The following is a 14,335-nucleotide window of genomic DNA, read 5'->3' as shown; positions in this document are numbered from 1 at the left end:
GCTGCGGATTCGCAGCCAAATCCGCAATGTGTGCACATACCCGAAGAGCAGCGAAACGGAAAAGGAATATGCTTACAACATCAATGACAGTAAAATGCGGAAATTAAATCTTGGATGATTTCCTTAGGAAAAAACATTATTTGCATGCATTACAGATTTGGCTACATCAGTATTTATTAACAAATCTTAAAGTGCTGTCCAGAGTTAATTTAACCCCTTCACGCTTCAGACCATTTTCCTTTTTGCGTTTCTGTTTTTTGTTTCCCAGCTTGCCATGTGAGGGCTTGATTTTTGCGGGACGAGTTGTACTTTGAATGACACCATTGGTTTTACCATATGTTGTACTTTTTACCATGTTCACCAAATGCTAAAACTGTCCTGCCATTATCATATTATCATTCTCCAGGTCATTACAAGTTCGTAGACACCAAACAACCAAACATGAAAAGGTTGTTTTTTATTTAAGTGAAGAAAAAAAAATACAAAGTTTGTTAAAACAAACAAAAAAAATGCAGCATTTTCCGAGACCCCGTAGTGTCTCCAGTTTTCAGGATCTGGGCTGGGTGAGGGCTTATTTTTTGCATAGTGACCTGATGTTTTTATTGATACCATTTTGGGGTACCATTTTAATGCAATGTTGCGGCAACCCAAAAAATGTAATTCTGCCGTTTTTACTTTTTTTAGCTACACCGTTTACCGATGAATTATTTATTATTATTAATTATCGGATTAATTACTTTTATATCTTGATAGATTGAGCAATTCTAAATGCGGCGGTACCAGATATTTGTTTTTGTTTTTTCAGTTTTTTTTTTGTTTTATTTCGAATGGGGTGAATGCGGAGTGATTTGAACTTTTATATTTTTTATATTTTTAAAAACATTTTTTTCTTACTTTAGAGTGGTTTCAATAGTCTCCATGGGAGACTAGAAGCTGCGATCATCTGATCGCTTGTACTACATAGAGCAAGACTTCAGCTCTGCTCTATGTAGCAGAAATGCTCATTTGCTATGAGCGCTGACCGCTGGGTGGCACTCATAGCAATCCGGCAATGTCTGCTGCAGACCCCGGGTTGTCATGCCAATCCATCGGCAACCCGTGGTCATGTGACACGGGCACCGATGGGCAAGATTAGTGAAGTGCTTCTGGCGTGATCACATTAAATACCGCTGCCAGAGATTGAGAGCGGCTTTTAACAGGTTAACAGCCACGGGTAGATCACGATTCCACCCGCGGCTGTTAGGGGCACAAGTCAGCTGTTCAAATCAGCTGACATGCCAGGAAAGATGTAGGCTCAGCGCCGGAGCCCAAATTATAGGGAGAGAAACAACATACCCGGTACATGTACGGCGCATGTCATGATGGGGTTAATTATTGGGGTAGGACCTGTAGAATTGGAAATTATAACAGGAAGAATGTTGGCTTGTCACCTTCCTAGGGTGAGAAGGGATCATTCACATCTATCTGCTGAGTGAGTGGATGGGTGCTGCTATCCTTTCTCCTCCCTGCCTCTGGTAAGGCATTGTTCCCTTTGTCCTACGAGTTTGAATCAATTTATGCACCACCTCTTTAGTTAATTGCAACCTGTCTTTTGACTCCTTACCTCTCCACTCCTCTCTCTTTCTTTAGTTTATTCACAAAAGCAGTTCCCAGCATGCATACATTAAAGTTAATCCAACTGCAAATGGTCAAAATACTTTTCCACCCTCTCATTTTTCTACTGAGTTGTGTCATTTAAAGTTATGGGTTGTTCCATCTGCTTTTTGAGATCCCAACACTGCAGGACTTTAAAGGAAACATGTCACCAGTTTTCTCATCTATCAACTAAAACTATCACCTTATTCAGTGCCTGTGCTGCATTCCATAAATGCTTGTTTTGTCAAATTTACAAAGAAATACACTATTTTATGCTTTATTATATTCATATTTGTACTTGTTGCAGAACAACTTCACAGAGGAGCTTCAAAGCAGCAAGTAAGGGTTTCTTTAAAATAAAAATAAGTGGTGCTTCGGCTGCTTCTAAAAAAGATCGTGGGTAAGCTTGAAATGTCTATTGCTTTTGTTAGGATACATTTACTTTTGTCAAATTTTGAAAGCAATATACCATTAAAACAGAATGTAAAAAAAATATATAGCATATATATGGATAATGCTATTTATATAATTGAGATAAATGACCATATGAAACAAAAGGATACAAAAACATGATGTGGATAGATTATAAACTTACAAGCAAAATGGTGTGTTTAAGAAAAGATATTTTTGGAAGAGATTTCCTGTATACTGTACATGTTTCCCACTATACCAACATCTTTTTGCAGAGATATTACTAACTTGCTACAACACTTTGGCGTACTCTATATGCAAAAGCGTTAAATCAGCCATCAGAAGATAGCAATGTGGACATGGAAACTAAATACACTATATAAGGCCGGGGTCACACTACAGCGTAATACGGAGGAGTGTTAAGCGATAAAAAATTGCATAACACTCGGCCCAATGTTAATCTATGGGGCAGCTACCATCATCTGTTTTTTTCTCGTCCGTATTACACTTGTGAGTGAAATCGCAGCATGCTGCGATTGTCCGCGTATCTCAGCTGAGAAATGCCAATGCAAGTCTATGGGTGCAAGAAAAAAATCGCACAGCACACGGACCATGCATGTGACTTGCGAGAAATTCTCAGGCATTGGGCTGGTGACGGGAAAGGCTCAGCCATTATTTGCTCATTTTGCAAGTGTGTGAGAAAATCTCACCATACGGATGAGATACGGATCACCATACGGAGAACTTTTGTGCGATTCTCAGCAGACAAAATCGGTCAGATTTTTTTATACATTGTGTGTGACCCCGGCCTAAAGGTTATTACAAATCTACTTTTTTTTGTAATTTTTAACACTTTCACAAAAAAAAGATAGACTCATTTATCATAAAACTAAGACTACATATGACGACTTCAGTGGAAAATTAAAAAGGATGTTGGTTATCTATCTAAAGGATAGCCAATTTGTTTTGAGGTACGGCTTTGCTTCAAAACTTGGTTAGAAAATAATTAATTTGTTTCATATTTATACAATTTTTTTTGCTTTTTATATTTTCCAAAAGCAAAATAGGGGACTTGCCCAACAAGCTAAATCCATAAGCAAATCTTACTTTACAGTATTTTGTGTCTTTTCACACCCAGTCAAACTGGACCTAGATTATTGTAATGTATAATTTTTGCATATTATTAAAAGGGTTATCCGAGACTTTGGTGGGGGCTAAGATCCTACAGGCAAGTAGTTGTACCTACCTGTTCTGCCCAACGCCGATCTCTGCCGACTCAGAGCAGTCACAGACGGCTTCTTCTGGCAATTATACTGCTTCATTTCACCACACGTCAACAAAGCATCTCTTCCTCTTCCACTCTGCTCTGTCGATGGCATCACTGCCGACGTCATGCTGCTTGACAGCCGGCTACCTGCTGGATTTCTTATAGCACAGAGGTCGGGGGCAAGCAATACAGTTTATTTAAAAAAAATAACAAAAAAACTCCAACTATATAGAAAGTTTTCGAAACAAGTATTCTATACATAAAACGCTTTTAACTATAGCACCTTCTTTTTGCAAAGGTATTATTGACAAGCTTTAATATTACAGTATATTCAGCATGTTATATAAATAGTCAGAAGTTAGCATCATGCAAATCAAAAATAAATACACTTTGTAAAGGTTTTTTAAAAAATGATTTTTTTGCTTAACCCCTTCACCCCAAAGCCTGTTTTCACCTAAGTGACACGGCCAATTTTTACAATTCTGACCACTGTCACTTTATGAGGTCATAACTCTGAAACGCTTCAACGGATCCTGGTGATTCTGAGATTGTTTTCTCGTGACATATTGTACTTTATGATAGTGGTAAAACTTCTTCGATATGACTTGCATTTATTTGTGAAAAAAACAGAAATTTGTCGAAAATTATGAAAATTTAGCAATTTTCAAATTTTTCGGTTTTATGCCCTTAAATTAGAGAGTTATATCACATAATATAGTTAATAAACAACATTTCCCACATGTCTGCTTTACATCAGCACAATTTTGGAAACATAATTTTTTTTTGTTAGGGAGTTATAAGGGTTAAAAGTTGACCAGCGATTTCTCATTTTTGCAACAAAATTTGCAAAACCATTTTTTTTACGGACCACCTCACACTTGAAGTGACTTTGAGGGGTCTATATGACAGAAAATGTCCAAAAGTGACACCATTCTAAAAACTACACCCCTCAAGGTACTCTAAGCCACATTCAAAAAGTTTATTAACCCTTCAGGTGCTTCACAGGAATTTTTGGAATGTTTAAAAAAAATTGAACATTTAACTTTTTTTTCACAAAATTTTTACTTCAGATCCAATTTGTTTTATTTTACCAAGGGTAACAGGAGAAATTGGACCAAAAAAGTTGTTGTACAATTTGTCCTGAGTACGCCGATACCCCACATGTTGGGGTAAACCATTGATTGGGCACATGGCAGAGCTCGGAAGGGAAGGAGCGCCATTTGACTTTTCAATGCAAAATTGGCTGGAATTGAGATCGGAACCCATGTCGTGTTTGGAGAGCCCCTGACGTGCCTAAACAGTGGAAACCCCCACAAGTGACACCATTTTGGAAAGTAGACCCTCTAAGGAACTAATCTAGATGTGTGGTGAGCACTTTGAACCTCCAAGTGCTTCACAGAAGTTTATAATGTGGAGCCGTAAAAAAAATTAATATTAATTTTCACAAAAAATGATCTTTTTGCCCCAAATTTTTTATTTTCCCAAGGGTAGCAGGATAAATTGGACCCCAAAAGTTGTTGTGCAATTTGTCCTGAGTACGCTGATACTTCATATATGGGGATAAACCACTGTTTGGGTGCATGGCAGAGCTCGGAAGGGAAGGAGCGCCATTTGACTTTTCAATGCAAAATTGGCTGGAATTGAGATCAGAACCCATGTCGTGTTTGGAGAGCCCCTGACGTGCCTAAACAGTGGAAACCCCCACAAGTGACACCATTTTGGAAAGTAGACCCTCTAAGGAACTAATCTAGATGTGTGGTGAGCACTTTGAACCTCCAAGTGCTTCACAGAAGTTTATAATGTGGAGCCGTAAAAAAAATTAATATTAATTTTCACAAAAAATGATCTTTTTGCCCCAAATTTTTTATTTTCCCAAGGGTAGCAGGTTAAATTGGACCCCAAAAGTTGTTGTGCAATTTGTCCTGAGTACGCTGATACTTCATATATGGGGATAAACCACTGTTTGGGCGCATGGCAGAGCTCGGAAGGGAAGGAGCGCCATTTGACTTTTCAATGCAAAATTGGCTGGAATTGAGATCGGAACCCATGTCGTGTTTGGAGAGCCCCTGACGTGCCTAAACAGTGGAAACCCCCACAAGTGACACCATTTTGGAAAGTAGACCCTCTAAGGAACTAATCTAGATGTGTGGTGAGCACTTTGAACTTCCAAGTGCTTCACAGAAGTTTATAATGTGGAGCCGTAAAAAAAATTAATATTAATTTTCACAAAAAATGATATTTTTGCCCCACATTTTTTATTTTCCCAAGGGTAGCAGGATAAATTGGACCCCAAAAGTTGTTGTGCAATTTGTCCCGAGTACGCTGATACTTCATATATGGGGATAAACCACTGTTTGGGCACATGGCAGAGCTCGGAAGGGAAGGAGCGCCATTTGACTTTTCAATGCAAAATTGGCTGGAATTGAGATCGGAACCCATGTCGTGTTTGGAGAGCCCCTGACGTGCCTAAACAGTGGAAACCCCCACAAGTGACACCATTTTGGAAAGAAGACCCCCTAAGGAACTTATTTAGATGTGTGGTGAGCACTTTTAACCCCCAGTTGTTTCACTAAAGTTTAGAATGTAGCGCTGTGAAAATCAAAAAATCATTTTTTCTTTCCACAAAATGATGTTTTAGCCCGCAATTTTTTTTCCCCCAAGGGTAACAGGAGAAATTGGACCACAAAAGTTATTGTCCAATTTGTCCTGAGTACACTGATACCCCATACATTGGGGGGAACCACTGTTTGGGCGCACGGCAGAGCTCGGAAGGGAAGGAGCGCCGTTTGAAATGCAGACTTAGATGGATTGGTCTGCAGGTGTCATGTTGCATTTGCAGAGCCTCTGATGTACCTAAACAGTAGAAACCCCCCACAAGTGACCCCATATTGGAAACTAGACCCCCCACGGAACTTATCTAGATGTGTTGTGAGAACTTTGAACCAACAAGTGTTTCACTACAGTTTATCACGCAGAGCCATGAAAATAAAAAATATTTTTTTTTCCACGAAAATTATATTTTAGCCCCCACATTTTTATTTTCCCAAGGGTAACAGGAGAAATTGGACAACAAAAGTTGTTGTCCAATTTGTCCTGAGTACGCTGATACTTCATATATGGGGATAAACCACTGTTTGGGCGCACGGCAGAGCTCGGAAGGGAAGGAGCGCCGTTTGAAATGCAGACTTAGATGGATTGGTCTGCAGGTGTCATGTTGCATTTGCAGAGCCCCTGATGTACCTAAACAGTAGAAACCCCCCACAAGTGACCCCATATTGGAAAGTAGACCCCCCACGGAACTTATCTAGATGTGTTGTGAGAACTTTGAACCAACAAGTGTTTCACTACAGTTTATCACGCAGAGCCATGAAAATAAAAAATATTTTTTTTTCACGAAAATTATATTTTAGCCCCCACATTTTTATTTTCCCAAGGGTAACAGGAGAAATTGGACAACAAAAGTTGTTGTCCAATTTGTCCTGAGTACGCTGATACTTCATATATGGGGATAAACCACTGTTTGGGCGCACGGCAGAGCTCGGAAGGGAAGGAGCGCCGTTTGAAATGCAGACTTAGATGGATTGGTCTGCAGGTGTCATGTTGCATTTGCAGAGCCCCTGATGTACCTAAACAGTAGAAACCCCCCACAAGTGACCCCATATTGGAAACTAGACCCCCCACGGAACTTATCTAGATGTGTTGTGAGAACTTTGAACCCCCAAGTGCTTCACTACAGTTTATAACGCAGAGCCGCGAAAATAAAAAATATATTTTTTTCCACGAAAATTATATTTTAGCCCCCATGTTTTTATTTTCCCAAGGGTAAGGCTGGTTTCACACTTGCGTTTTTTTTAAAAACGCATGTGTGAAAAAATGCATGTAATCGCGGTAAAACGCATGCGTTTTTTTAGACGCATGCGTTTTTATAGAAAAACACAAGAAAACAAGAAAAAACCAAAAAACCCTAACCCTACCCCTAACCCTACCCCTACCCCTAACCTGAAATACGTGGCACTGAAATACGTGGCACTGAAATACGTTTATATACGTATATACGTATATACGTATATAAGTGCCACGATATTTCAGTGGCCACGTATATAAGTGCCACGTATATAAGTGCCACGTATATAAGTGCCACGTATATAAGTGCCACGTATATAAGTGCCACGTATATAAGTGCCACGTATTTCATGTACATGCCACGATATTTAAGTGCCACGTATTTAAGTGCCACGTATTTAAGTGCCACGTATTTAAGTGTCACGTATTTAAGTGCCACGTATTTAAGTGCCACGTATTTAAGTGCCACGTATTTCACGTAAATGCCACGATATTTCAGTGCCACGTATTTCACTGAAATACCGTGGCACTTAAATACGTGGCACTGAAATATCGTGGCACTGAAATATCGTGGCACTGAAATACGTGGCACTGAAATACTTGGCACTGAAATACTTGGCACTGAAATACTTGGCACTGAAATACGTGGCACTATGACTGTCAGAAAATGTTCATTAAACGGTTAGGGATCAGTTTAGGGGTAGGGTTAGGGTTTGGATCCCTTTATCACCTTGATGGTGGTGGGTGACTTTTCAGTGTGTGTTCTGTTTTTTTTCTATAAAAACGCATGCGTTTTTAACGCAAACAAACGCGTTGAGATCGGACGCCATGTCGCGTTTGGAGAGCCCCTGATGTGCCTAAACAGTGAAAACTCCCCAATTCTAACTGAAACCCTAACCCCAACCCTAACCCTAGTCCTAACCCTAGCGCTACTTTCACACTAGCGTTTTTTTGCATACGTCGCAATGCGTCGTTTTGGCGAAAAAACGCATCCTGCAAAGTCATCTGCAGGATGCGTTTTTTCCCCATAGACTAACATTAGCGACGTATTGACACACGTCGCAAGCGTCGTGCGACGGTTGCGTCGTGTTGTGGCGGACCGCCGGCAGCAAAAAACTTTACATGTAACTTTTTTTGTGCTGACGGTCCACCATTTCCGACCGCGCATGCGCGGCTGGAACTCCACCCCCACCTCCCCGCACCTCACAATGGGGCAGCGGATGCGTGGAAAAACAGCATCCGCTGCCCCCGTTGTGCAGCGCTTGCACAGTATGCGTCGGTATGTCGGGCCGACGCAGCGCGACTGCCCCGTACCGACGCTAGTGTGAAAGTAGCCTAACGGGAAAATGGAAATAAATATATTTTTTTAAATTTCATTATTTTTCCTAACTAAGGGGGTGATGAAGGGGGATTTGATTTACTTATATAGCGTTTTTTGGGCGGATTTTTATGGTTGGCAGCCGTCACACACTAAAAGACGCTTTTTATTGCAAACAATAGTTTTTGCATCACCACATTTTGAGAGCTATAATTTTTCCATATTTTGGTCCACAGAGTCATGTGAGATCTTGTTTTTTGCAGGACGAGTTGACGTTTTTGCTGGTACCATTTTTGGGTACATGACATTTTTTGATCGCTTTTTATTCCGATTTTTGGGAGGCGGAATGAACAAAAACCAGCAATTCCTGAAATTCTTTTAGGGGGTGCGTTTATACCGTTCCGCGTTTGGTAAAAAGGATAAAGCAGTTTTATTCTTCGGGTCAGTACGATTACAGCGATAACTCATTTATATAATTTTTTTATGTTTTGGCGCTTTTACACAATAAAAACTATTTTATATAAAAAATAATTGTTTTTGCATCGCTTTATTCTGAGAGCTATAACTTTTTTATTTTTCTGCTGATGATGCTGTATGGCGGCTTTTTTTTTGCGGGACAAGATGACGTTTTCAGCGGTACCATGGTTATTTATATCCGTCTTTTTGATCGCGTGTTATTCCACTTTTTGTTTGGCGGTATGAGAATAAAGCGTTGTTTTTTGCCTCGTTTTTTTTTTTTTTTTTTTACGGTGTTCACTGAAGGGGTTAACTAGTGATATAGTTTTATAGGTGGGGTTGTTACGGACGCGGCGATACTAAATATGTGTACTTTTATTGTGTGGTGTTTTTTTTATTTAGATAAAGAAATGTATTTATGGGAATATATATATATTTTTTTTCTTTATTTAGGAATTTTTTTTTTTTTTTTTTTTTACACATGTGGAAAAATTTTTTTTTAACTTTTTTACTTTGTCCCAGGAGGGGACATCACAGATCGGTGATCAGACCGTGTGCATAGCACTCGGTCTGATCACCGATGTGACAGGCACGTTCCATAGGCTTGCCGGCGCCTGCTATGAGGATTCTCAGCAGACGCCGGCAAGCAGGGTCATCTTATGACCCGGAAGGAGTCCCCCGGCCATCTTGGATCCGGGGACTCCTTCCAGGTCACCGGAGCAGCGCGATCTCATCGCGTTGCTCCGGTGGGAGAGCGCAGGGAGCCCCCGTCCCTGCGCGATCCCCCTCTATGCCGCTGTCACTATTGACAGCGGCATCAGAGGGGTTAAATGCCCGCGATCGGCGACAGCGCCGATCGTGGGCATTGCTGCGGGGTGTCAGCTGTCATATACAGCTGACACCCGCACCCGATCACCGCGGCGCTCAGCGTGAGACCGCGGTGATCGGGGCGCCGTACTAGTACTGCGGCTGTCAGTAATGCAGTGGCGGCAGCGCAGTACTAGTACGGCGCATGTCGGGAAGGGGTTAAATAACTTTTGTTTTTTTTTCTTGCAAAATTGTGCAAAAAAAAATCTAAATGACAAAAACAATGGCAGAACGGTTTGTCTTAAAACAAGTCCACATACAGTGGGGAAAATAAGTATTTGATGCACTGCCGATTTTGCAAGTTTTCCTACCTACAAAGAATGGAGAGGTCTGCAGTTTTTATCGTAGGCACACTTCAACCGTGAAAAACAGAATCTTAAAAATAAAATCCAGAAAATCACATTGTATATTTTTTTACATAATTCATTTCCATTTTATTGCATGAAATTCTGGCTCTCACAGACCTGTTAGTTTTTCTTTAAGAAGCCCTCCTTGCTCTTCACTCATTACTTGTATTAAATGCACCTGTTAACCCCTTAACAACCGCCGATACTCCTTTTAACGGCCATAGTTAAGGGTACTTAAACCACAGCACCGTTAATTAACGGCGCTGTGTAAAAAGTGTATAGCGCCTCCAGAGTTGGATTTTCTCTGGGGTCTCGGCTACCGGGGTAGCTGAGACCCCAGAGAACATGATTCTGGTTGGTTACTGACCCCGGTGTTGCTATCGTCATTATTAACCGTATAATGGTGACCGCAAAAACAAACAAGTCCGATTTGCCATTTAATTTCTCTCTTCTCTGATGTGATCGCACATCAGAGGAGAGAGAAATAGGGTCCATTGATCCCCCCGCTACCTCCTGGTGTCCCTGGATCCTCCTGCATCCCCCCACGGCCATTGGCATCTTCTTCAGGTAAGAAAATGGCGACACATGTCCAGTGCGCCCGCCGAGATCTGCCAGCAGGAGATTTCTCCTATTGGTTCATTTTCATCATTGTGATAAACCCTATCACAGTGATTAAAATAAAAAAATAGTAAATAAAAAACCCCTTTATCACCCCCTTAGTTAGTGAAAATAATGAAATAAAAAAAGTATATTTATTTCCATTTTTCCATTAGGGTTAGATTTAGGTTAAAATGAGTTGGGCTAAAGTTAGGGTTAGGATTAGGGCTATTGTTATGGTTAGGGTTTTGATTAGGGTTAAGGTTGGGATTAGGGTTAGGGGTGTGTTAGGGTTAGGTTTGTGGTTAGGGTTATGGTTAGGATTGGGATTAGGGTTAGGGGTGTGTTGGAGTTAGGGTTGTAGTTAGGGTCATGGTTAGGGTTTTGATTAGGGTTAAGGTTGGGATTAGGGTTAGGGGTGTGTTAGGGTTAGGTTTGTGGTTAGGGTTATGGTTATGATTGGGATTAGGGTTAGGGGTGTGTTGTGGTTAGGGTTGTAGTTAGGGTTATGGTTAGGGTTGGGATTAGGGTTAGCGGTGTGTTAGGGTGTGAGCAGGTTGCGGGATGCAGTGACAGACAGGAGGCAGAGCAAGGGTTAACAAGTTTATTTAACAGGGGAATACTCCACACAGGGAGGTAGTTAAATGGAGGACAATAACAGTTCAAATGCAAAAAGATATGCAGAGTCAATGAAAACAAGGGAGAAGATAGTGGCAGTTCGTGTTAGATCAACTTAACCTATCAGTCGTCTTCCAGGCCGTAGCAATTACAGAGCAGGGGATGACGCCAATAACGGTTGGCGTGGTGCTGTTCCAATGGGGTCCTGCAAACAACAGTCTTCTGGCAGCAGTGGTCAGTGCCCGGTACCTTCCGTTGAGCCCCTAGTCCATGAACATATGCGGCCGGAGCAAACAAGGCCACAGCACAATTAGGGTCTCCCGTGGGCGGGAAAGTTTATGTTGGTAAGGTGGGTTACAAAAGTCTATCCAGTACTCAGTTCTCTCTTTGCAGCATGTGCACTGTACTCACGATCACGAAGCACATGGCACCTTAATCTCTGTCAGCTACTGGGCACGCTGCACTTTTCTCTCTATGCTGCGCGCTGCCTGTTCCCGCCAAGACCGAAGCACCAACAACCACTGGCATTCTGCTTCTCCGGCGGGGTCCTGCAGACCATGGTCTGACAACGAGGGCAGCAGCGAACAGTCCTGAACTCTGCCCTGGCTCTTAGGCTGGCATACAGTGCTTAGCTGTACAGGGCTCCGGCTCTTTCCTTATTACTGAAGTGAGCTCCGGCACTGTCTGAGCCCGATGTGGCCCGGCAGATATACCTGGTGAATCGGGGTGCAAGTGGCAGTACTGCACTCGATCTCTCTCTAGGCCACCGGGTCTGTCTACTGCAGTCCATCGCAGTGCCGGCGGTTTGGGTGCGGAGCACGCTGCCTGCCCTGCTGCTCGCTCACTGACGGCTGGGGCCTCTCTGCAGCTTTGCGTGCTTTCTCCCTCAGCTCCTGGAGGGGTTTCCTCTGTAAACACACCCTCTTCCTGGGTCATGGGGGCCTGTTCGGTACCCTATTCCTTCCCCCAGGAAACAGGGGATGCAGCCTCAGCAGTTCTGGACCTGGCTCAATACAAGTACTTGAAGTACTCTTCCTCCTTACAAGAGTTAGGTTTGTGGTTAGGGTTATGGTTAGGGTTGGGATTAGGGTTAGGGGTGTGTTGGGGTTAGGGTTGTGGTTAGGGTTATGATTAGACTTGGAATTAGGGTTAGGGGTGTGTTGGGGTTAGGGTTGGAGTTAGAATTCGGGGGTTTACACTGTTTAGGTACATTGGGGTCTCCAAATGTGACATAGCGCCACCATTGATTCCAGCCAATTTTGCGTTCAAAAAGTCAAACGGTGCTCCCTCCCTTCTGAGCCATGCCATTCACCGAAACAGTGGCTTTTCCCCACATATGGTTTATCAGCGTACTCAGGAGAAATTGCACAACACATTTTGTGGTCCATTTTCTCCTGATACTCTTGAGAAAATAAAAAAATTGGTTCTAATGTACGTTAATTGTGAAAAAATTAAAATGTTCATTTCTTCCTTCCACATTGCTTTAGTTCTCGTAAAGCACCTGAAGGGTAATACATTTCTTGAATGTGGTTTTGCGCACCTTAAGGGGTGCAGTTTTTAAAACGGTGTCACTTTGGGGTATTTTCTAATATATTAACCCCCCAAAGTCACTTGAAATGTGAGGTGGTCCATAAAAAAATGGTTTTGGAAGTTTTGTTGGAAAAATGAGAAATCGCTAGTCAACTTATAACTTTCTAACAACAGAAAAATGTTGTTTCCAAAATTGTGCTAATGTAAAGTAGACACGTGGGATATGTTATTTATTTATTATTATTTTGTGTGATATAACTCTCTGATTTAAGGGCATAAAAGTTAAAAGTTTGAAAATTAAAAAAATTTCAAAATTTCGCTATATTTCTGTTTTTTTTTTCATAAATCAACGCAATTCATATCGAAGAAATTTTACCGCTAACATGAAGTACAATATGTCACGAAAAAACAGTTTCAGGATCAGCGGGATCCGTTAAAGCGTTCCAGAGTTTTAACCACATAAAGTGACAGTGGTCAGGATTGTAAAAATTGGCTTGGTCATTAAGAACCTAATTGGCTCTGTCACTAAGGGGTTACATTTGCTTCCTGTGTAAAAGACACCGCTCCACACACTCAACCACACTCCAATCTCTCTACCATGGCTAAAGCAAAAAAGCTGTCTAAGGACACCAGGGACAAAATTGTTGACCTGCACCAAGCTGGGATGGGCTACATGTAAAAGATCCATATTGCACATGAATGAATATTATAAATGAACAGCTCCTTTCATCAGAAAATGACCAGTTTTTGACTTTGCAATGTGGTCAGGTCTGTGCAAAAGCTTCAGTAACTCTTAATTTTTGTATTCTGCAGAAGTACTACAAAAAAGGAAATTGCACAAGTGCAGATGAGTGAAGATATCGAGGAGCCCACTGTAGGACAAGTAGAAAGGTATTACGATGGTGGACCGTGATTTACAGTGGCATGTAAAATTTTCGGCACTCCTTGTCAGAATTACTTTTATTGTAAACAGTTAAGCAAGTTGAATATAAAATGAATGACCTCTAAAAGGCCTAAAGTTAAAGATAACACATTTCCTTTGTATTTTAGGGGAGGGCATATATTGTAATTTTTTACATTTTAAAAATTACAAAAAGAAAAATGGGTTGATTCAATGATTTGGGCACCCTTGGAGATTTGTGTGTTCAGATAACTTTGAGTAAGGTTTCAGACCTTAATTAGCCTGTTAGGGTTGGCTGAAAAAGAAGCACATTAAGGTCATGGAGTGGCCTAGCCAGTCACCAGACCATAAACCCATAGAAACCTTATGGAGGGAGTTGAAGCTCTGAGTTGCCAAGCGACAGCCCTAAAATCTTAATGATTTAGAAATGATCTGCAAAGAGGAGTCAACCGAAAGTCCTCCTGACTAGTGATGAGCGAGTATACTCGTTGCTCGAGTTTTCCCGAGCACGCTCGGGTGGTCTCCGAGTATTTGTGAGTGCTCGG

General features: G+C 41.5%; 1 protein-coding gene across 8 annotated transcripts in view; it reads left to right on the top strand.

The window, feature by feature from the left end:
- The window catches only part of LOC143804537 (protocadherin Fat 4-like), a 285,900-nt gene that overhangs the window by 176,395 nt on the left and 95,170 nt on the right, over positions 1–14,335 (top strand). For all 8 annotated transcript variants that reach the window (XM_077282725.1, XM_077282731.1, XM_077282727.1 and 5 more), the window contains 2 exons: positions 1,943–2,035; positions 13,703–13,780. In XM_077282725.1, coding sequence (XP_077138840.1) covers positions 1,943–2,035; positions 13,703–13,780 — 171 coding nt within the window. The remainder of the gene's footprint in view (positions 1–1,942; positions 2,036–13,702; positions 13,781–14,335) is intronic.

This window comes from Ranitomeya variabilis, chromosome 2 (genome assembly GCF_051348905.1).
Source record: "Ranitomeya variabilis isolate aRanVar5 chromosome 2, aRanVar5.hap1, whole genome shotgun sequence".
In the NCBI taxonomy this organism is placed as follows: Eukaryota; Metazoa; Chordata; class Amphibia; order Anura; family Dendrobatidae; genus Ranitomeya; species Ranitomeya variabilis.
This window is presented reverse-complemented; position numbering and strand designations above follow the sequence as displayed.